Source organism: Botryllus schlosseri, chromosome 7 (assembly GCF_051294905.1).
Source record: "Botryllus schlosseri isolate E-star chromosome 7, Bs_hap1, whole genome shotgun sequence".
Taxonomy (NCBI): domain Eukaryota; kingdom Metazoa; phylum Chordata; class Ascidiacea; order Stolidobranchia; family Styelidae; genus Botryllus; species Botryllus schlosseri.
The window spans coordinates 11085511-11110827 of record NC_137242.1 but is presented as its reverse complement, the minus strand read 5'-3'; the positions used below and the strand labels follow the sequence as shown (position 1 = coordinate 11110827).

General features: G+C 39.9%; 1 protein-coding gene and 1 long non-coding RNA gene across 2 annotated transcripts; both read right to left on the bottom strand.

Moving 5' to 3' along the window:
- Positions 1–6467: 6467 nt before the first annotated feature.
- Positions 6468–14266, bottom strand: LOC145443824 (beta-1,4-galactosyltransferase 2-like). The gene is made up of 5 exons (XM_080321787.1): positions 13513–14266; positions 11116–11280; positions 8912–9106; positions 7158–7308; positions 6468–6852 (listed from the first exon to the last, which is right to left on the bottom strand). The coding sequence occupies exons 1-5, from the start codon at positions 14123–14125 to the stop codon at positions 6684–6686; spliced, it is 1293 nt and encodes a 430-aa protein (XP_080177913.1). The 5' UTR covers positions 14126–14266; the 3' UTR covers positions 6468–6683.
- Positions 14267–19558: 5292 nt separating this feature from the next.
- Positions 19559–22940, bottom strand: LOC145443672 (uncharacterized). Its single transcript, XR_013916508.1, has 3 exons — positions 22766–22940; positions 20735–20948; positions 19559–20674 (listed from the first exon to the last, which is right to left on the bottom strand). It is a non-coding gene; the product is annotated as an uncharacterized LOC145443672 (long non-coding RNA).
- Positions 22941–25317: the final 2377 nt, after the last annotated feature.

Genomic DNA, 25317 nt, shown 5'->3' with positions numbered 1-25317 from the left:
TCTTCAGTATATACTCAGCGGGAAATTAATGAAGCGGGCCCGCAATAAAAAGCTACTGATAGGCGGACTAATTTTGTGATCATTGCCGATAACAATAGTTTTCGATTTTCGTTGTGTTGGTTTGTAGCCCACATATGTTAAATTACGATCGTTAATGTTACCGTAATACATGTCCGTAATACAGCATAACAATTCAAACCTGTGAACTATTTTTTATATGTGTATAACAGTGCGACCATGTAGCATGCACTGCACATAGGTGCAACTGGCCTTTTGAGACGTACAATGTACAGTACATGGAGTGCACCGTGCCGCATACTACCGCGAAGCCGTTCACAAGCCATACTGACAGTGAGTGGAACACAAAAATTTCCACCCGTAGTCAACATCTCTATACTGCTTGCTATGGCTAGTTGCTTCATACATGCTCCATACCATACGTGCTCAATATACAACATAAACGACAAGTGATATTCCGCATTAACATTCATTGGCGCTGTCGCATCTTCCGCCTCATCTGCTTTCTCAATGTATCGGAGTGAATCTTTATTACACATTCTGCAGCAGTTGTTATATGACAATAGCATAGGATTGCATGCGACTCCTAAACCGCTCTGATGATATCATCTCGTGCTGGCTAGTTTTAGTAACCCTGAAGCTTTTGTAATGCGTCCCATCCAAGTGTAAGTATCACCACAAACGCCACGCTCAGAAGAAATCATTGTGATCATATATCGCGTGACAGAACAAACAATACCGGTGACGTTTCAGTTCGTCACATCTCCCTCGATGGAGTTAATGTTCTACAGTTCTACTTGTGTTTTCTTTTGAAGCTTATATTGAATGGTAGCGGCCCGCGAGGATGCATTGACGCTTTGTTTTCCTTGGCATACACAATAATGCTAGTTTTGACGTATTTACGATCTAATGTTGGTTGCGCAATCTCTAACACTGATGCAATTTTAAATAGGGCAAATATGGCACCTTCAAGTTATTTAGGAGTTTGCATCTGACAAATATATCCTGACGTGTTCGATACCAAGTTTGCACAATTTCAAATTCAAAGTTTCTGTCGCGCCAGTAACCGATATCACCCGCCGCATTCGCCGTACGCATCGCCCGCCTTGAAATCTTGGTTTGCACGATGCATCGATTGAAATGCAGATGCGTTGACGCCTGCATGACATTACAGTTTTCCAATCCATATTGTATTCCTGATAATCGGCGATAAATGATCTCCCTTGGAAGTGGCATTCCAAATTTCAAATTACAGCTACATTCCCGATTGTTATAACTTGGGCAATTTCGTTTTGACAAGTCAAATTATATTAGAATGAGAGATACACTATTTTTCCAGATTAGATTAGAATCAGAATTAGAGCTACACAGTAGGGATGGTGTGAACGCGAGGTTCACGTTCGCGTTCTGTGTGTGAACCTCGGGAATTTAGAGGTTCGCGTTCACAACAGAACCTTGGTAGGTTCTACACTGTGAACCTTTTTCATATACTACAATTTTCACTTCATAATGACATCCTTGGTTCGAATTTATTGCATTTCAACTGCGGGCCACTCTATGAATGACGCCGGCAGCATAAAAAAACAACTCTAAACGAGCATGCACCTTGACAATCTCAAAGATTTTACTTGCTTTGTTCCAAAAGTTTGCTTGAAATATCCAACTTTCCGTTTGTGAATATTTAGTTACTCTCTGCTCTGAGCTCGACCCGCAATCACACAACATCACGAGCGACATACAAAACATGTAAAAAGCGAATGATGCTTATTCAACCAATCAATGAGATCGATATCGTTTTTTGATGTAACAAATCTAGCTGACGTACGGGGTCAATCTTCACTTCATATGTTTACTGTATCATTAAAACCAAACCCGTGCGATTAAGGTCCAGTGTTGGGATGACTCGAGTCATGACTTGACTCGAGTCAGACTCGAGTCAACTTTTTCGTATGACTTGACTTGACTCGAGTCACTTTGGAAAAATGACTTGACTTGACTTGACTCGGAGCTTCAAAAATGTGCATTGACTCGTGACTCGGAGCAAAATTTACGAGTCAATTTCAAGTCATTAAGTAAGCGGTGTCGAATAAATCACTGTATCTTGTGGATGTTCGGATTGTTCGAGATACCCTGGTGTCACTTGTGAGAACAACCAGTCATTCACTAATTGTACGTTACAAGGTTCCTCCATTGTTCGATCACAAATAAATTGACCGCAATGTAGAAAATTAATCTAAATATCAATGTGTCTCTATTTCTTAGACGGCTCAATGCTTACGTTGCCCATGCAGTGCTCACATTTACCAATCCTCTTGTGTGATATTAATCGAACGAATATATTGGGTGCGTTTATATTCTCATGGAAGTGTAGATAAGTAGTGTAGGCTATTGTACCATATCAATTTGTTTCAACTTCTCGAAGCTTCGTATTAGGTCCTATATTTTGGCTGATAAGAACTGACTGTAGTATGGAGCTGTACAGTTACTCACGTACATTATTAGCAGTTCTACGTGTGCGTGAGCGATATACCGTCTTTTTGCATGCATATTTAACGAGATATTCGTTATTTGATTAAGATAAATGATTATTTAATCTGTCTTTCACACAGCTAGCAAAATGTAATGACTTTGAATCATCACTCATACTTCGAAAATTCAATTTGACTTGAATTGTGACTTGACTCGTGACTTGACTTGACTTGACTCGACTTGACTCGAGTCACCTCCAACAAACGAGTGACTTGACTTGACTCGAGTCACCTTTGAAAATCGATTGACTTGACTTGACTCGAGTCAAAATCTGCAATGACTCGAGATGACTCGTGACTCGAAGGTAGTGACTTGATCCCAACACTGTTAAGGTCTTGGCTACAGCTGTATAACTTTTGGGGTAGCCTAATATCGGCTATCACTTCATTGAAAGATGGGGTTGGAATTAGCAATATGACGTCACGTGACGTCACGAGGTTCACGTTCGCGTTCACACGAACCTGAACCTTTCAGAGGTTCACACCATCCCTACTACACAGCTTTTTCCACATTGAATTTGAATTTGAATTAGAGCTACACCAAATTAGATTAAACTTTGAATAAGAGCTACAGTTTTTTTACAAATTAGATCATATAATTAGCATTATAGAATTAGCAAATACTTGGAAATTGAATGTAATTGTGAAGGAGAAATAAACACCGCAAAAATCAGTTCAGTTCATATCGGATCACAGTGTAATCACATAAGCATGGGAATGATTAACGCCTGTACGCCAAGCTTGGCTCGTTTAGCACTATAGCAGGGTCACCAACACGCGGGCCACATCCGGCCGGCGATCTGATTCGTAGTTTTGAAAGAACGCATCGCTGTATATGGCTGTATATGGCTGTATATGGATAATTACTATTGAAAATGTAGGCCGTAGGGTTAATATGGCTCTTTTGACTAAAATGGTTCCCGACTCCTGGATCATAACCTGAATTACATCATCTGTCAGCTGATCTACTGAATAAACAAGCCTGTCACATTATGCCGGGATTTACTGAAATTCGTAATATTTATAGCCTATCTTGAACGATAGCGAGTCTCTAATCTGGTCAGAATGCTGGATATCCCCAAAAATCGCTCTCGAAGTTGGACATCGGCATTGTTACGAACCATCTCATTGCGATACAATGCACATCGGTCGTAGGACTGCCGCGGATGTCACTTGCCCGGGATTTAGTAAAATCCGTAGTTATTTTAAAGCAATAGCTACTTTCTAATCTGTCCAGAATACTGGAGATACCCAACAATATCTGTCGAAATGGGAAATCATCGGCAATGTTACGAACCATCACAGCGCGATACAAAGCACTATTGTCGCTACGTACCGATTATTTTCATAACTATGGGATTAGACGCAGTCAGCATCATTGGTAGGACTTGCTCTTACCCTAACATAATCCGTAATCTAACCCCAATACGAGTTCCTTTCTCGCCAATGATCAAGAAGACAATGTGGATATGAAAAATACATTGTCATACAGGCGCCGCCAGGTCTGCTTTTCTCTCCGATCAATCAACATAACGTGCAATCCAAGATTTCGAGGCGTACGATGTCGGGAGTGGAGAATTCCTGAGGGAGGGCGCGACGACAACTTTGTTTTGTCTCTATATACAAACTTCGTATCGAACTGAGCGGATTAGATTGGTCCGGTGACAACAACAATATTTTGGCTATGTCAATTATAAAAAAAAAGCATTACATTGTAGGCTACAAGGCTAGTAAACAGATTGACTTCAAACAGTGTTTTAAGCAAATGCCTTTCTTTTGAAAAACAAAATTGTGTCTTTTTTCAAACGTTGGATAAATATGCCATGATTGGTTAAAAACTTTCGAATAACATAGTATGAGCCTACGGACGATTCGTGCCAAATATTGTCAGCGTATACAATGTGGAGTGTCTGGAACCCTCGAAATCGTCGTCGTTCAACAGTTATAGCAAGTAGATATCGATCATTGGTACGGAATGGGTGTTCTGATGATGATGACCGCCGACCGTAAAAATTTTGGATAATGATGTAGTCCTTGTTAAAGATATTTGTGGTCTGTTTATGAAATTAATCGGAAGCCCTTTTCGTCGAAGGAGTCATATTCACCCGTTTTCAACTACTATTGTTTGTTTTAAATTGATTTTTGTTTCAAGTGCAACCCTAATTATATACTATGAGCAGTTATATCAGCGGGCAATATTTTGATCTCGATCGTCCAAAACATCCTGGATAAGACACTGTCTTGACCTCACATAGACTGATGATCATGAGCTTTATGAAAATTTACAAAGAAGTTACAGGGATTTTGATGCCTAATTTACAAATTATTATCAGAGAGCAATGTCATATCATCAAAAGTGCCATATATGGCTCGCGAGTCATACAGGTTCCCGATCTCGGCTGTAGAGTATGTAGGCTAGGCTATGTGATGGAGGTGTTAGACCCCTATACGAGATAACCGCTACAATGAGCTCATATTGTATGAAGATTAGTGATGGCAATTGGCATCCTTTTTCTCGATCCATTACTTCATTACCTGTGCACGGTGCACTGTTGCACCAATGACACGACAGCCCTCTTTCCACATCCGCACAAGTTAGCAGGTCCACCAGTAATACCTAGCTCGGTGGTTCCCAACCTTTTTCGTCTCGTGGACCCCTTGGCCGATATTTGAGCTAAAATTCCTCCCTATAAAATAGCTGTCTTTGACTAAAAACAGGTGCTTTTCGACGTACAACCATTTGTTGACGAAGCAATATATGGCCAAACATATTCAGATATATCCGAACTATGTCTAATGCGGACCGCGCTACACTTTGATAAAGTACAGCTAAATTGGACCTGATTTTTACCGGTCGAGCAGCCGCTGACGATAATTAAATCACGAAGTTCGCTTCCTATGACCTTGAGTTGAATCGATGAATTTGCTATGTTTTTCACTAGCGGTTAGCTCATATGCTGACTTAAAATGGTAAACATTTTCATCAGAGGCTTTGTGCTGAATTCGGCTTGACTTTTTCCTACTTAGTAGCAATTTGGTCGGGAGTCTGTCACGGGCCCGATGAAATCGTCTCGCGAGCCCCACTTTATTGGGGGTGTAATATCTACGTACCGCATTTAAACATACACCTAGCTAAAATCCGCCAAAGAAACATGCGATTGCAAGGAAGTAGTTTCATAATTAACAGTTCTACCACAAAAATCTAAAAACTTGTGAACCCAGTGTATCTTCTGATACAATTCTAAAGCCAGATTCCCCCCTAAAAAATTAAAAATTCTCTCAATGAGGGAATTCCCCCACGGTTGGGAACCACTGCCCTAGCTAGACGATACAACATCTGTAAACAGTGCATAACGATCACCATCCCTATAGATCGGATTTGTACACGTCGATTTTCATTCGATCACTTCCTGCCAAGAATCCAGGGATATCTAGAACTAGATATCCCTGCAAGAATCCCTATATCCAAATCGGTCTTTCCCATACCTCGGTCCATTTTTTCATGGTCAGTCAACAGCTATAGTTATAACTATCGATAGAGCCTGGAAAAGCGCGATAAACTTGACGCAGTACCACTTCCACGCATTAAAAACTAGTGTATGTAACAGTCGAAAGCTGCATAGCAGTGGTTTTTAACATTTACCTACCTGGCTAACGCTTAAACTATTCTGAAAGTCTTCGGCGAACCCCAAATTTTCGTCGAGTCATAAGAACAAAAATCTACTATATTACTTATCCGAACATCGCCATAGAATACTACTGATGTCAATGATCTCTACACAAAGAGCATCAAAATAACAGAACGTTAATGATTTTATTTTCACACAAAACGAAAACATTATGATGACCATTCTACTGCAAATCAGTTTTACTTTTGCTGTATAAGTCGGGTGTGTGTCTTGACCTCTGTCGTACCCCTGAGTCTAGCTCAGCGTGTCCCGTTTTATCCTCACCGCCTTTACGATCCTGATCCCGACAATATCGAAATCAAATAATGAAATTGAATCCCGCAAATGAGTGTAAGATAGTTATGGCGTGACTGCATGAGCAATTGTGGCGTTTCGACAGGCTGACATTGCCATTGTTCTCAACAGCTGAAGGGCAGTGCGAAATAGCTTCGGAATATACATACTATATTCACGTCAAATATCCTGTGGAATCATTCTCCCAAGGCATCTTCCTGGAACAGTCTATTTCTTCCGACTCGTATTTCAACATAAATTCCAGCATTTCTCTCGACGGGGCGCCGACATCTACCGTTATGTTAGTATAGAGCGGATGCTCCGAAAAACCCATCACTTTATACCTGAAACACCGTTAATTTAGCACATTTTATCGCATAGGCTTTCGCTTATACGGCGTGATACGGAATTATGCATGAATCTAATATTTATCTTATTGGAATTATGACCGATAAGTCTTGATAAGGAGCATACGAAAATATTCGAGTTCAAAATGTATGTAGACTATAGTCTGGAAAGCGTGTTTAAGCGCACGCATGGCATACAGTCAAGACCTTTAGCAGGCCATCGAGCATATAGCACCTTGTACTACTGATTGAACAGCATAATCATTGTATATCTATGATAATTTTCTTACGTAATCCATTACCTCAAACTCGAAAATCCATCCATATGCATCCGCGCTGCGCTATAACTACCCAACGCTTGTCTCGCAGGATTTTCTGCATTCTGCTTTTCGTGATCATGCGGTATCATTCGAAACGAGCACTTTCGTCCGTAGGGGTTTTCAATGGAATATCCTTGAATAGAAATCGGGGCTGTGGAGTCCGTACACATTATACCACCGACTCCAACTCCAAATTTGGACATTTTAAACGAGGGCTGTGGATACTGACTGGAATCGGAGTAGGAGTTTGTGAAAATGACCCTGACTCCAATTCCGACTCAAACTTCTTTATTATGAAAACAATTGCTTTCAAAGCTATCCTTAGATTACTAATAATAACTAGAATATAATTTTTATACACCATCGATCACTGCTATAATTACCGATATTGATAAAATTGGACATTATTTGCAATATGCAGGCTAATCTTTTGAATTATACTATGATACAATGGCAGATTAAATACATCGTTCGGTTTTGTAAAATTGTTCAGTTGATGTAAATATAACCAAACGCTGCTTCCCGCTTTGCAAAACTAAATATATTTGGAGAGTAGATCAGCTTCTTGGATCGAACAAATGATTAAGAAAGACTGCATGTCCTAGTCCTTGAATACTTGACTAAGTGCATATAATGTCGATACACATATGCTATTTGACTACTTCCTAAATTTCGTTTCTGACCAATGTTCACTAGTAGTGAGAGTGTGTGTACTCAGTATAGTGTGCATTGAGAAAATTATTCAGTTTCATCTCTGTATTAGTTGCTGACTCATACACAAGAGCTACTCTTCGATTGTTTTATCTACATTTATCCACATGTTAATTGCATAATAAGTAATTTTGTGCCACAATGAAACAATTCTGCATGCCATCGTTTATCATATGTTTGCATATGATAAATGGTTGTATGATATAGTCATTTAACCGTCACTGCGGCATAAAATTTCCGAAGTAAATTGGTAATACTGTTGGAGTTGGTGTTCTCTTAAGAAAATATTCGGAGTCGGAACCGGAGTCGGAACGTTTAAAGACTCAGGAGTCGGAGTCGGTATATTGAAACTGAAATATGAAAATACAATATATTGAAACTTTAAACATGCCGATTACGACTCCTAAATTCCTGTAAATCTACTGAAAACGCGCGTTACATTTTTAGTTATCAATATTTCCAAGCGAGAATAAATTGTGCTCGTGGAAAGAATTTATCATCGTAAAGATCCGCTTACGTGAAAAGCTTTATTACTGATGTAACTGCAACGCCACTTTTAAGAAGATTATGAGAACATTTGGTTCGATTTCAAAGTATAGTCGGAGTCGGGGAATTTCGACAAACCCCGACTCTAGCCAGCTGTGTTTTATCAACCTCTCTTTTGAATTGAAAATAATGTGCTCGCGGAGAAACCTTAAGTTTGTAAAGGTCCCGCATACGCGAAAAACTCAATAACTCTTGTAGCTGCAGCGAAACTTTTTGGTTACTTTTGCAAAATATTATTCCATTTTGAATGAGTTGAATCAGAGCGTTTTGACAAACTCCGACTAGGGTCAGTGTATGCTTCCCCAACTCCGACTCCAAGGGTTGTTACAGAATCTCAGTGACGCCGCCTACACCAAGAGTAGATTTAAGGAAACTCGGACTCCACAGGACTGATAAACAAAACGAGCTCTTGAACCGAAAATCAAATTTGGTAATAATAACCCAATCAGAATCGAAATTATTACGGCGCAACCATATACCCTTTGCTTTCACCCTGAAAGACAAGTCGTCGTCTTCCCCGCCCCACCCCCAGTACAGATTCGACATCCCGTTAACCGCCTGGAACTGCCTCGTGCTTATCATGGACACGCCTCCGAAATAGCGCGACATCGGAAGCCCCTGTCGAAGCGGTTTGGGAAGTATTTGTCGCAGTTTTTGATAAACCGTCGAAGGCTCTGAAAGCGATAAAAAAGAGAGCGGTGAAATGTAATGCAGTTCATCGTTTTAGCGGAGAAGCAAGACCAGCGTTTATCAACCTTTTTACTCGTGGGCCGTGGCCCACCAAATCAACAAAAACAGAGAGTCGACTCAATGGAACCACAAACGCGAAATTTTGAAGTTTGATCGTCAAAAAGAATAAGTAAAGTCATCTCTTTGTCCCAGTCACAATCGCGGCCTATTTGGTAGCCGATGAATAAAACTGCATTTCCTTGATGTCATAGAGGTTGCACTGCCGGATAACTTATCATTTGACATTTTACTACACGATATAGACTACTTTATAGGCCTACTGTTGTAGATTTTAGTACAATGTAGACCAGAGGTCTCAAACTCAAATGTGCTCGCGGGCCATTTTGCTAGTTTTGACGACGCCGCGGGCCGCAGCATTTATAGGGGTATTCTATGTCTTTCCAAGTAGGTCTTATTTGGCGGGAGTGAATTGTCCTATTGAAAGTGAGCCGATCCAGAAGACTGACAGTAAACAGACATCGTCAAAATTTGATTTACTCTTGTATCAATGTAGGCCTGGCACGAAAAGAATCACCGCATTTATAACTATTTGAATAGAATTATTTTTGTACTTGATATATATTAATTAAAAGACATAGACACCATATGGGCGGATAAATGTATGATGCCATCATAAAAGCTATCGGGTTATAATTTTTCAGCTACTATGAATGTTTTGAATTGAACAGATTGATTATAGAGGCTGATCAGATATCAAAACATTTTTAGGTTGAGCATTGTAGTTCCAATTCGGGATTCGGGTATGCTTCTGATAAGTAGACTATTAATCTCATGACCAAATATCATCAAATAGGAACAAAAAATATATAAATATAATATAAATATGTTAATGAGTGTGTCCTAGGGATTGAGATGTCGGAACGCCGAACGGCCCATCGTTGGAGCGTACCACTACGGTACTCGGTACCTTTAAGTGGTTTTAATAACATGGTTTAGCAACCAAAGATGTAAGATGTAAAATTTAACAGATTGCCAATGGTTGTCATAACTACTAGCTTAGTTAGCGAAATACCAAGCTGCGACTTTCTGATCTATTACTATTCCCCTGATGCGCGTTTAGTTTGTTGTGTTCATGGTTCTAACAAATTCACGGCATTCCGAGTCACTCTCAGTCCACTCGAGTCATTTTCATTTTGCCATCGAGTTAGCCCGAGTCTGGGTAATTCTAAGAAAGGTCGTGTCCAAGTCCAACTCACAAATATCACACACGAATCGTCTAAGGGTCAGGTTTTGTCATCATGATGTGGAAATGTGGCCAAATAGAGAATCGTCCACTGCATGGTAGCGTTTGCAATTGATGTGATACTGAAGTTTGATGAATAGTTTCAGGCTTTCGGAGAAATTTAAGAGGGAATTTTCACATTATAACCTGAAAAGATATATGTGACACTTATATATTGTAAAATTAATAAAAATCTAAAATGTTGTCGCGGGCCGCACAAAATGGCCTGGCGGGCCGCGTGTTTGAGACCTCTGATGTAGACCATCAAATGAAACAAATAATTGACAGGTCGTGATGTTCAACATACCTAAAACGAGTGGAATTTTTTGTAGGACCGGAGTTTTTCAATGTTAAATTTCACAAGTGCTAATCTTCCGATTTTTTAGGTTAAGAAATAACCTCCAAGTCATTAGCCATTTTGAGCTAGTCGCGAACTCGCACAATCTTTCCCTTTCAAAAGAATCGCCATCTCCAATCAGCTGCTAATAGTATGTGAATTTTCAACCACCTCTGGCCGAATGTGAGGAAAAGGTGGGGTGAAGGATCACTAACTTTCTGGCCGAATGTGAGGAAAAGGTGGGGTGAAGGATCACTAATCAGACCTAACCACTACACCGCTTTCCTCTTAGATAGCCTACATCGCACGATATGGATAGATAGAAATATATGGATTAAGATAATTACAAAAAGGCAAACCGTCCTAGGACTCACCCTGATACTGATAGCACAGCGCTTTGTAATCGAGCCGCTTGTACGAGAAACGATCAACGTGCACCGCCAGATGCCTCGGATTGCGATCGTGACACCAATAGAGACATTTGTCGTTTTCAAGCATCAAATCAACGTCGTGCAGCACGTAGCAATCGTAATTGTCATCTGCAACAAGCGACAGGGATGTGCGGGCGGAGGTAATGGTGCACATAGCGTGCTGATGTAGCGTTGTGAATGTGATGCTCGCGAGTAGAGGTAGAAACTGGTCAGTAACGAATACTTAGAGTTTTTCGAAGTACTTTAGTAGTTTTGCCAACTCAGAACTTTAATATAGCTTTTGTTACAGCATCCATTGTAGCAAAACATTTATAAAGCTCGAAGACTTTTCGGTTGACTCTTTTCAAGAGTTATCGGCAGATTCAATAAGGCAGTGGTTCTCAAACTGGGAGTGCGCTCCCCTCCGGGAGCGTGAAAGCATCTGATACTGAAATGAATTTTGGCGCTCCCGCTCTGTGTATAGTCCGAATTTCATATTTTAGAATTATATCACCAACAGTGTTAACCTTCCATGCCATCAAACTATCCTTTGGGATTGCTAGCATTCTGGTCGCATTTTGTGATATGACGATAAGGGGGGCGCGAAATTTTTCACTATCATAAAGGGAGCGTGTCTAAAAAAGTTTGAGAACCACTGAAGGCATAGTACGACATAACAATCAAAATTACACACCATGAAATTCTCAATGTAACAATGACTACAACAACACTTTGAAATATACGGTACTACGGAAGCGACATACAATGTAAATAAAATAACTGCGCCACAAAAGAAGACAAACTAATGCCCTTATTGGTTGTACTTTTGTATATATCTTTTTAAATCTCTTTAGTGTTCCGATAATTCTTGTAAAGAGGCACCCGAAAGGTCTTTGAGTTTAATAAATGTTTTGCTACCCTACAATATAATGGATCTCGTAAAAAAAGGTAACAAAATACTTGTACGCACTAATACTTACTCAAGTGATTGTGTTTTTCGTCTATTTCCGCTTCTACTACACAGGTTTAAGTCTTACTAGGCCTAGAATACTTACTTAAAGGTCGCTACTTCTACTCGTAATTAGGTACAAATTCACGACATTACTTGTACTTCTACTTGAGTACTAACGACGACTACTTTGACTGCTTCTGCGCATTAGTAGCGCTTGGTAAAATCTAGTCGAGTATTCAGCTTCTAGTAGAGTTGAGTACCCCCTACTATGACGTCATACCAGCAATGAGGTCACAAGGAGCGTGGTGTCGGTTACACGTCATCACGAAATTTCGTATTTATGGATCAAAATGATTTTGTTACGAGTTGTGGCGATTGTTGGGGTCGTTCATTAGCTGACAGACATGTCCTAACACTATATTTCTTGGTTTGTACAAGTTTTGCGATGCTGAGTTACAGGCAACCTAGAATTCGAGACTACTTCACCTCGGAGTCAAAAGCGCACAGGTACGGCACACGTGTGTCAACGAAGAACAAGCTCACTGCTCTATCAAGGATACCGGACCCCAATTGTGGAACAGCATCTCGCCGGCTATCCGACAGTCGTCGAGCATGTCCGCATTCAAGTCGAAATACCAGCAATTTCTTGTAAATGAATACTAGTCTGCCTTCAGGATTACCGGACCACGACCTAACATCGATCTCGCCTTCCGCCACATGCCACCTCATTTTGGGACACTGTAAAACCCGCAAAACTCGCAAAGCCCGCAAAACTTGCAAAACTCGCAAAACTCGCAAAACCTACAAAAGCACGGCATACTGAGGTAATTGTGAGTATCTTTTACAATATTGTCGTTGAATGGTTTCGAGATATCATGGATTAGTTATGAAATTAAAATGCCGGTAACTATACAGCAGTGTTTTGCAGTTGACTAACAGAGTTTTGCGGTTGTGTAGGTGAGTTTTGCGGTTGTTCACCAGAGTTTTGCTGTTGTCTAGGAGAGTTTTGCGGTTGTCTATCAGAGTTTTGCGGTTGTCGTTTCGACACCTTCCTATTTTTTCATTGTATCGCAGTTTTGTGGTGTTTTGAAACGATGAAAACATTAATAAAACTGATTGACTGATTGACTACATCAGTGGAAATGAAGAATTGATGGTGAATTATCCGTTGATAAAATATTACTCTTGGTGAGAAGGCGTATGTATTTTGATTAGTAACAAAAATCGACTCTCATTAAACGATACTTTAATTATTACAATTTATTTTTGACTCGTATATGAGTCCACGAATCAGAATTCTGGGTGCTATAGGCAGGACGGCATTTTATATATCTAGTCTCGACGTGTCGCGAGATCTTTTACGAATTTTTGTATCCATTTTGTGATCTTCCACAACCAACTAGCCTTACCTTTTATTGCTTCGGCGACGCCAACATTCAATAGTTTCGCCCTGTTGAATAACGAACCTTCGATTTGTGTGACTGCGAACACTTTGTATGCAATTTCTTGTCTTTGCCATATCGGATGCATGTGCGCAAGAAACACTTTCAGCTGAGCATCCCGATTGCGCAGAGGAATGATGATGGCGACTTTGAAATGAGCCGTGCAATGGCGTGGAGAATATTGCCCGCCAATGTTAATGCTCGGATTTTCCGATTCAATTGCCGACCACGATTTGGCTGTGTTCATATTCGTATTTGTTAAATTGCCAAAGAGTTTCTTGGGGTAGTTCGAACAAGGTGAATTGGCAGCATGATTTGATAGTGGTTTGACGTTACTTCTTGAATTCGAAGTAATCTTATGAGCGATCCTCGTTTCGAAATATTCCAATTTCGTAAAGTCAGAAGAAGTAGCGTACCGTAGTCTTCTTGGCATCTGCATACGTAGACAGAATCCAAAACATAGTAGAAGGAGAAAGATATATTTCGTTGTAGACCGAAGTTTTCGGTACGGGGTAGCGATGGCGGTAAACCTGACTTTCGGCTTGCAACAGCTTATTCTCTGATGATGACACCAGTCCATTACAATTGACACTCCGTATGCCAGCAAGGTCCGGTTTCCTTGGTGACAATCCGATACGTTAGGTTTCTTCAACCTAAGATTATTTCTCAAAACAGGTCTAGAGATGGTATATTATTGAAATAAGCCGTTGATCATGCCTTATCTGAAACATAGGGCGTCGTTGTGAAAATGGCGATCATTGAATCCAGGGCATTTTTCGATTCTTAATCACTGTCAGATCATATCATCGTCGATTTTTCATTGAGTCAAAACGTTTAGAAAATTCCAAGTGTGAATCCTTGGAAAGTGCGAATATTGTTATCAAAATCTGACCCACTGCGGATGGATCACATATCGACCAGATCGAGTCATACTTAGTGACTGGTCAATTTCGAACTAGTTACTAGGGATGGTGTGAACGCGAGGTTCACGTTCGCGTTCTGTGTGTGAGCCTCGGAAATTTAGAGGTTCGCGTTCACAACAGAACCTTGGTAGGTTCTGCAATGTGAACCTTTTTCATATATTACAATTTTCACTTCATATTGACATCTTTGGTTCGAATTTATTGCATTTCAACTGCGGGCCACTCTATAAATGACGCCGGCAGCATAAAAGACCAACTCAAAACGAGCATACACCTTGACAATCTCAAAGATTTTACATGTTTTGTTACAAAAATTTTGCTCGAAATATCCAACTTTCCGTTTGTAAATATTTACTGACTCTCTGATGTGAGCTAACCCGCAATCACACAACATCACGAGCGACATACATAACATGTAGAGAGCGAATGATGCTTATTCAACCAATCAATGAGATTAATATTGTTTTTTGATGTAACAAATCTAACTAGCGTACGGGGTCTATCTTCACTTCATATGTTTACTGTATCATTAAAACCAAATCCGTGCGATTGAGGTGTTGGCTACAGCTGTATAACTTTTGGGGTAGCCTAATATCGGTAGCAAGTATAAAAACCTGTTTTACACTCTGCACAATATCAATGTAGCAATACTCATACACCGAATACATTGCCCGCGCGGTCTGGTCAAGACGGTTAAGGCGTAAGCTTATATTCCCTGGCAACTCCTCTTCGAAATTATTGGCAAACGAAGGATGATATTTCTTTTATGGGAGTATTATATCATTTGATTGCCTCAGTTGATACATTTAGCGACGTTTAAAACGCCAAAATGTACTTCAGCATTGTGGCATTATGTGGCCCGAGTCGTCGCTAGGTATCATGTACATTAATATAGGCTATCACCTCATTGAAAGATAGGGTTGGAATTAGCTATATGACGTCACGTGACGTCCCGAGGTTCACGTTCGCGTTCACACAGAACCTTTCAGAAAGGTTCGCGTTCACACGAACCTGAACCTTTCAGAGGTTCACAGCATCACTAGTACCGGTACGAATTCTGACAAAACTTCGCTCATAAATGTTCCCAAGTGGAATGATACTTCCTAGCGGTCTGACTAGGCCTACAGAGCTGTAGCCTACCGCTAAATCGAAGATTATGTTACGGCTACCATTATAACCTAACTTCAGATACTATCCTCCCCTAATGTACTCTCATGGATGAGTGTTGAATATACTGTATCTTCAATCCTCTGGTGAATATTAGACGTTTTCAAGGTTAATCGGTTTCATTGTTTTGTGCTTTATTGCGTCATATCGCAGTATTCAAGTGTTTATATACCATATATCTGACTCGTGTTTAGATTGTTTGTTTAGCTTAGAATCACTTACTATAAAAACCTATGAGAACATGGAATAAACAATATGGTGACCCCTCAATGACGAGTAAACTGCGACAGTTTCGGGGTATATTAGGTCCGCCTAATCCGAAAAAGTGTATCCTGTAAACTCGGAAGAAGCTGTATTTGGTGTGGCGATATGGCACTGTGCCAAGCGACGTTATAGTAACATAAAACGAACTGTAATCAAATAAATATTACCGGTGTAAATACTCCTCCACGGTAACTAATCGCGGCTGTAGCGCAGCGCATGAATCGGTGGAGTCAGTTAAAAAATATACGACCTCGGCAGTTAATCCGAAATTATTGAACAAAAATTTAGGCGGCGATTGAATTGGTTGAATCACTGGGTGCAATGTTCCGGCATAGCAATGTCAGTTATTTCTATTATATACTCACCTCACACTCGCACAGCTTCCATAATAAATCTTATTTTTACATTTTTATGATATCCCATATACAATTCCCCGAAATCACGTTAGTAATTATTTGAAACTGGCCCTGAATCATTTCGTTATCACAGTAATGTTTATTCCCACCATGGTGGAACTAGAAACGCAAATCGCTCGTACAGAGTCCGTGCGGGATGCGGTGATTATAGCCTATGTAGTTTTGCTTGTGTTTTTTTAAGTTGTAAAATCATGCCATAATTGTGTAAATACTTTGCAAAAACATGTTGAATGAGCCTACAGACAATTACCACCCGATATAACCGACGTATTCGATATGGAATGGTTGGAAACCTCAAAATAGTCGGTTCAACAGCTATAGTACGTAGATATTTCGTCAAAGGAGCTGTATTTACCCTATATTTTCAATTGTCAATATCATTCCACTATGACGTCACATTTGAATATTCGTGACCTCATGGCTTGAATAAAAGCAAATAAATTAATAAAAAAACATGTTTTTAACAAGGGCCTTGTTGTAATCATGTTTGTTATTAACAGAGGTGGTCAGTAACGAAGTACTTCTACTTTTTCGAAGTACTCAAGTAGTTTTCCTCTACTTCTGGTACTTACTCAAGTAGCTCTGATTTTCGCTACTTCTACTTCTACTTCATAATATTTTGTGATCTACTTACTTACTTTTCGCTATTTTCAGTTTCTCAAGTAGAAGAAGTTTAATCCTCCAAACGGGAAGATAGCCTGAGGAGTTTCGGGGCTGTTTTCACGGAGCATCAACATTTAATTTTCATAAAATTTGTTTAAAGCCCAGAATTTTCGTCGCGCTTCGCGCGCAGTGGGTACGGGGTAACCCGTATGATATCACTAAAGTATCCGTGAACATAATTTAGGTAGCGGGTTGGCATGGTTCCGTTCACACCGCATTGTCGCCCGTTGCCATGTCGAATATTTCATCACAGTATATAATATTATGGCTCATCATAACGTTTTTTTTGTATTATTCATGGTGTTTGTCGACTACTATGGTCATTTATACCAGGTCGATATTATTAATTTTTATTCCATAACTCCCGACTTATAGCACGGCCCACTTCTAGGCTTTTTGTAAGATACCGCTTACGCGGATGAGGGGATGGGGAGGAGCCTATAGATAAACCACCATCACTTAGGTATAGGAATTCTGAAGTCTACCTCGGTCGAATTCGAACCCACAATCCATTGGTGTTACAGCCGCGGATTATACCACTGCGCAATCTCGCCACTTCATCGTAACTAGGGCTGGGCATAATGATTCGAGTACTCGAATCTGAATCGAGTATTAATTCTAACGATTCGAGTCGAGTAGTAAAAGACGTTTTATTCGAGTACTGAAATTGTACGCTTCTGATCACTCAAAGTTAAATTATCAGCGAGAATTATAGTTTAGGTACTGATTTCACCGTTGAAGCCTTGAAACCTTGCTTGGCGGCATCGTAGCATACAAAAGATATTGTACAAAGCTACGAAGGTTACTGGACGTAGCACATTTCCGAAGTCATGATGATCCAACAACATCATCACCAAGTGGAATGAAATCGGTAAGGTCGAAAAAACACCAAAGTAGCATTGATGAGATAGATAACAGGCGGTATATTGTTTGTGGTGGCACAAACGGTACCTATTTATACTTTGACGTGTTACATTCCGTTATGACGTCAGAATGGGTGATACTCGATTACTCGACTCGACTCGAAGTATATTGCGTGATTCAGAATCGAATCACTCAGGTACTCGATTTTGCCCAGCCCTAATCGTAACGTCTGAAAGTGATGTTACGCAATCTGGCATTTACTTATCATATCGTTATCTAGCAGTCCATGGCGTGCCCTAATCTGGAAAAGTGGACTCTTACTTTTTTTTAGTTTTAGAGCTGTTTTAGCATACCAACCTTCGAAACTTTCTGGACTAAAGACACGAAATGAATGCTCCGCTTTTAGAAGTAGTATTTATATTTTACTTACAATTCCTACTATCATATACTTTGAGTACTAATTATTATCAGTTCTTTTTTTGGATAACATAGAGGTTGAAGTATAAAAGCAAGTGTGGCAATGCCTTTAATTTTCGGAAATAAAACTACACATATGATCCACCATATTTTTTATTAATGTTTATTTATCGCGCAAAGTGTTTACACCGTATCCTATACAACTTCTCCGTATTGCTCTTCGTCTAAACTACAGGCCTAATAACATGGGGGAGGGTGCCATACCATGATATTTTCTAAGACGTGATGTTCGGTTAAAAAGAGGAATAGTATCGCATTTCCATATCAATACTATCGTTTCCATCCCATGATGCGGACGAATGCTTATGTTTTCGAAAATTGGATACCTCCTGGTATGCAATCTATGCATCCATAAGAATGAAGCTCTGCACCTTTCGCATAGCTCAATTTGCACCTTTTGATAATCCATGTAAACGAATTACGATCGTTTTCACAACTACTACTTACTTACTTACTTACTTGAGTAGATCTAAAGTCAGTCAATTCTACTTCAAGTAGTTTTAGGTTGCTTATGAAAGAAGTACTTCTACTTGTACTTGAGTAGATTTTTTCTTCGCTACTTCTACTTCTACTTGAGTAGCTTTCTTCACTACTTTGACACTATTAATTAATTTTGGTTTTAAATGCAACTATATATACGTAAGTGATAGTAATCACGCATGCAGGTTGCAGGCACGCACGGGAATGATTCGACAACGTTTTTCTGATACAAACTGACTAATTGGAATGAATGTATTACAATGCATGCGTGGACAAATCCATTAGTCCGCCATGCAATAGGAATGACTTTTCGGTTCAAAATTTACCAAAGACACCAACACTGAATAATAACGTTTCCGAAACTTACGGATTGCTGATGATAATCCATCATCATCAAACTACACATTGAAATAAGTGATTGATTGATTTATATATATATATCGGCATATCAACATACAAAATAGTAATGAAAACATACTTGTTTCAGAAAACATTAGCCTATAATTATGAATATTGCCCAGGTGCTATTTACAGAGTACGTACAGGTAGGTGACTGCAGGTAGGTGACGGTATGATAAGTTGAGAACTGCTCGCATAAACTACGGATGATATTATAGAATATAGTTGTATTACCCCTATAGTTGTGTCAAATTTGTTAACAAGAAGTATTGAGTAGTTGATGTAAAACAAGAAACGGTTGAGTGATGCAGCTCGATAGTACCCTCGTGGAGATGTATACCCCTCGTAGCTTCATAGCCATTATAGAGGGAGAGAGAGTCTTTATTTTCATCCAATCAAAATACATAACAACAGACGGCAATGATGGGGGTACAGAAAATATGCATGCACAGTATTCGGTATTAGATAGGAATGATCGATACGTCCTTGAGGGTAAACTAGTTGGATCACACCCGCATCGAATAGGTACACTTGACTCTATACACTTGATGAAGCTGTATTGTTTTTCTTGCAGTAATGGGATTTAGTTATTAATTCAAATTAGCCGGGATTTGAGAATATAGCGGATTGGAGCATTGGATTTTGGATTTTCTATTACAAATATGCACAAATTTACTCATAACGTACCCAAAAGACACACATTTGTGGATAGCATTAGCAACAGTAGGGTTACCATACGTCCTCTTTTAGGAGAATTGGTCCTATTTTATGAATTTTTTGAAAGTGTCCTTGGAGGACGCCCAAATGTCCTCTTTTTTGAGAATTTGTCCTCTTTTTTGAAAATTTTGGTCAAATAAAGGTTAAAATTCGACTGAGTCGATTTAGTCAACCAACCACAGAGTCGGGAAAAATTCACCATTTTTCCTGATTTTACTCCAGTATTGTAAGTCTGAAAATTTTGACAAGGTGTCCTCTTTTCAGATTTCCAAATTATGGTAACCCTATGCAACAGTTCTCTTAGGACAGTTGTGAAAATACCAACCTTCATAATGTCATAAAATCTTCCGAAAACTGGAAATTGTTTCCTGCCTTTTTTGACATCAAGAATATCATTGGTGTAACTAATTCCAAAATCATCCTATGCAAAAATACAGGTTCACATTGACCGTCGACGAAGAATATTAGGATAGCTATAAAACATAACCTCATCCAAGTTCTCGCCGGGGGGATGACCCAATCAGATAATGAGAAAGATACACCGAAAAGTAGTGCGTTTTTAAAATAATATAGGCTTGCGAAAAATGAAACAGTGTGTGTTAGGATGCAAGTTCCCAAGCACATATTCCAATCGAAGTGGAGTAGCGTCATCATGATAATTGCGACGAACCAAATATGATAGCTAAGTCCGTGTTGTAGCAATGTGGCCAGCAATGCAATCCAGAGACATATTATCTTCAGTCCGTTTCTTAAGATTATCTGAACATTTTTTAATTGATGATGCGATGTATCCAGAAATAGGTCTGTACGCTACCGAACCTTCAGATCTTGCTGCGTCAGTTGTTGCAGCATGTATCTTCTCTGATCGTGACTTTGTAATCTCTGTAATAAACCTAATAACTCGAGTGCTGCTTGGAACTGCTCAAGGTCCTGTTGGGAGCCTGGTAATCGAGGTCGATTTACTTCACTGCTCCCTACATTGGTGAATGGGCCGAGAAATGCATGACTGATTTGCTCACATACCCGGCATTTTCTGGAAAAGAGGTTCAGTGATATCATAATTTTAATATGTGATACTGATCAGTGGGCAGCCATATATGTGACAAATGCGGCCCGCGACGCGATTCTGGGTGGCCCGCGAAAAGTTCCTCTGAATTTAGATTGTAAAATCTATTTTTAATGGTAATGCGTGGTAAGACTATAGGCTGTATAAACTGAACTGAAATTGCGTTTACTCTGAAGTCTGGTTTATTTATGCACCGTGGTTATGACTTATGAGTATGAGTAATCCAGGTCCAAAATAAAGCCAATGTAGCAAAGTATGCCGTAGCAATTTATGTTACAACTCACTTGTTTGTTGTCAGATCTGTGCTATAAACTGTTACGTCATAAGTTCACAAATCCTAATTCGTAAAGTAATGCAATCAGTGCGCGTGATTAGCGGCCATACTCTCTCACAAACGATGTTATGTCAAGCAATGAAAGATGCGGCTGAAGTACGACCTTTCAACATTATTTGAAGTGCTTAATATTTGTTTACTGAAGTCAACAGTGAACCGGTCTTTTTAGTGTATGGTGAGCACCGAGCAGGTCTCCGTGTTTACGGAATATAATTTTGAGTCGTGATTCTGCAGTGAAATACATAGTAGGCCTATGCAATCTGCTGATACGGACGCAGGCTAGCGGCAGCAAGGCTATTTTACCTAGTCACACAGAGCTAGGGTCGCTGCCTATTATAACACAATCACTTAACTATCTCGGCACGCCGACGTCTTTTCTACTGCACATGTGGTCCGCCAGAAAAAAATATTCTCCCCATACCAATTGCCCATTACTGTTTAAGCTATACCACAGAATCCAGTATATACATGATTTTGCTGGCGATTTCATTGAAAGTGAATACATACTATGATAGTAAATGGCGCGATGACCGCACAAATCAAATTCAATTTGCATGAATGGCGTCGAATATATGATACTGTTTGATGGTGGTGTGAGGTGCATAATTATATTTTAAAATCATTTTGTGTCCCATCCTCAAATCTGCCCTCAATTTTGGATTCAGGTGTTCTTGTGGTATACCCAGAGGTGGTCAAAGTAGTCACCGTCGCTACTCAAGTAGAAGTAGAAGTAACGCCGGAATTTCTACTCAAGTAGAAGTAGGAGGGTTGGTTCACAAGTAAGTAAGTAGGTATTCTACGCGTATTCTTGCCTGCAAAACTGAAAACTGTCAAGTAGAAGTAGAAGTAGTCTAAAATCATAACTACTTAAAAAGTAGTTTGAGTAGGCAAAATCTACTTCAAGTACTTCAAAAACTAGAAGTACTTCGTTACTGACCACCTCTGGGTATAGCACAGCACTATAGTACTGTTGACCCCGTAATTATTTCAACTCCTTTTGATGGCACAAAGATACGAAATCTCAAATCCGAGTCGAGCTTGTCGACTACTATGGTGTGGTCATTTACACTAGACCAGGCCGATATTCTTCCTTTTTATTCTGTAACTGCCGACTTGTGGCACGTCGTTCATGCACAGTGTACACTTCACACAGTTCTGTCGAGTTCAGCTTTGTTTTTATTTTACATTCACGTTGACTCCCCGATAGACTTGGGCTATGCCACTTGTAATTTTGTATACTGTAACTGTATATATATTTGTATATCTGTGCAGGTAAGAATTGTGAAATTCTCCTTGCGAATTACGTTTTGAAGTATATTTGCTAAGTAAATATGAGTATGAGAAATATGAGAGGCTTTTCAAATAATTGCATAATCTTAATGCACAGAGGCGTTATTATTTAACTTTACACATGGTCTCGCTAGAAAGCATGGAAATACCCGATTCATACCTGCTGTTTGAGCTGCATTTGAGGCAAGTAAAGTGACCACAAACTTGCGCTTTCTCGTTGTGCTGGATGAAACATAACGGACAGATGCGTGCAGCAGGAAGTTCATCCACTAACTGAGCAATATTACTAGTACAAACAATTGATCTGCAACAATAGCAAGGAGAGTCAAATCAACATTTTCATTGCGTACAGTCCAGGTGTCGCCAACTCCAAACGGTCCCAGGCCACTTTTCAAGTTTCGTATAGAGGCCGCGGGCCGCTAGAAGGCAACATCGAGACAAAATAGGCCACACAGTTGAGCAAGCATTAACCACGTTTTAAGAACTTTACGTCAGTACAACGTTGTGCTCTATAACATGAGCGATTAGCGTAGTTACCGCAAAATAAGTGACATTTAAAAAGAATTAGGCTACAAATGGGACAAGAAATATCATGATTATCAAACTCATTTTGATATTTTGAACCATGAGTTGTGCACGATACCTTTTCAGCGATTAAAGAATCGATATTGGGGCTAGCGATACACGTTACTAGCTGAAATACTGTCTCCTCCTCAAAGGTGGTCAATGTAATCACCGTCGCTACTCAAGTAGAAGTAGAAGTAACGCAATAATTTCTACTCAAGTAGAAGTAGGAGCGTGGTTCACAAGTAATTGAGTAAGTAGGTATTATACGCTTATTTCTGCCTACAAAACTGAACACTGTCAAGTAGAAATAGAATTAGTCTAAAATCAGAAATACTTAAAGCGTAGTGTGAGTAGGCCAAATCTACTTCAAGTACTTCAAAAAGCAGAAGTAATTCGCTACTGACCACCTCTGCTCCTCCTAAAGCTTGATCTTGGGGGGAAGCACTAAACCGTTTTCTAAGCGTCTCGGTCTTGGCAGTGTCTATGGGCGATTGAACGTGAGGCAATATATCTATTCATATCAGCTGATTCTACCTCGATCTAATGACGCTGGCATCACTGAAGCCGTTTCAGCTGGTGAGGAATAATGATGCCGGTCACAAGCGAATAGCTTATTTTGAAACAGCAACAATATTTTGTAACTGAAATCAATTTCAGCATTTCAAAATGCTTTACTTAGCATTCTTCCGAAATCTCATGTCAGTGTGCACTGTGCAGGCAGATAAAGATAACCTGGTGGCTGACGGGCCGCGTAGGTGACCCCTGGCGTACACCGTCAATACAGCCCCTAAAGTAGAGTTTATATCCAAACGTGAACAGCGTAAACGTCACAAACCCGTTAATGCTTGACTCTGCCAGACAATCAGAGCACGCCAGGCGAGCACAACAGAGAAGCTTTCGAGGGTTCATGACGAAGTTGTCACACAATTTGCACACGGAAGGAGTAGGCAGGGAATCAATGTTTTCGAGTACGCACGATCTCCGGCATATATGACAAGATAGCACCCTGCAAGTAGAATCAGGAATTCGTGTGCAGTGAATTGATGAATTGTGTATCCTTAATTGAAGGTACGTTATACATAGACATATACACTTGATGAAAAGGAATTACTTGTCCACTGTAAATGAGTGTATTCCGTCCGTTTTCGCCATAGCGCAGGGTGCATATCAGGTAAACTGCCTTTCGGGTGAAAAATCTTGCTCTCGCGCCCGTTAGATTGATTAGAATGATGAGTCAAACACACCAATTCTTATACAGACCTATGCTCAGAGGTGGCGTGGGTTTTGCTTTCGATTTACTACAGATAACGAACCCCGGCCGTAGGTTCGTTATCTATAGTTTTGCCGCCCACAGAACTCGAAATATGGAGGTACATATCATTGCAATGAGTGTGAAAGCAAAACTTGATACCTGAAAGTGCAGATGTTCTGACTTACACCCTCCGCGTGGTGAAAAGCTGGTAAACATACCCAGTTACCCACTTTCCACACAAACATTAGGCTGATTACCGTGTCGACGGAGCTCATACTTGATTATCTTACAATTTTTTTTCAGAATAGCCAACCCTCAGGCAACGTAAATGGGTAAACTTGATAAATTTTATGAACAGGATAGAACGAATTCGCGAATTACACGATTTTCATATGTTAGATCAGTAAGAACTATACCTCTCTCTAAAATAGGCTTCGTTTATGAAGGGAGCAACTCCCAATAAATTTCGTGAATACCAGTATAATCCTATAGATTTTTGAGATCACAATCGAGCTCGTTGTCATACCTTTCTTTGCCAACTCTTTTCAATTCTCGAATGCATCCTAGGCAAGCAACGTGCCAACATGGTAATGTTCTCGGGTCCTTGAGATAATCGTAGCAAATTGGACATCGCATATCCTTTCCTTCTGAGCAATACCTTTTCTTCAAAAGTAATATCCTTCGTGTGATGTGAGATTACCAGTTCGCTATTATAAATAAATTACCCTCGCACCGTGCAGGTATCGCGGGAAGTATTTCTTTGTCTCTATTGAGTAAATAAATAACCCCGGCAGTTGCAGACAACATGAAGTTTCAGTTCATATAGTCGTACGATATTACATCACATTACAATGCAATAATACGATGGCTCGGCCGTAAAGTCGCATCAGCCT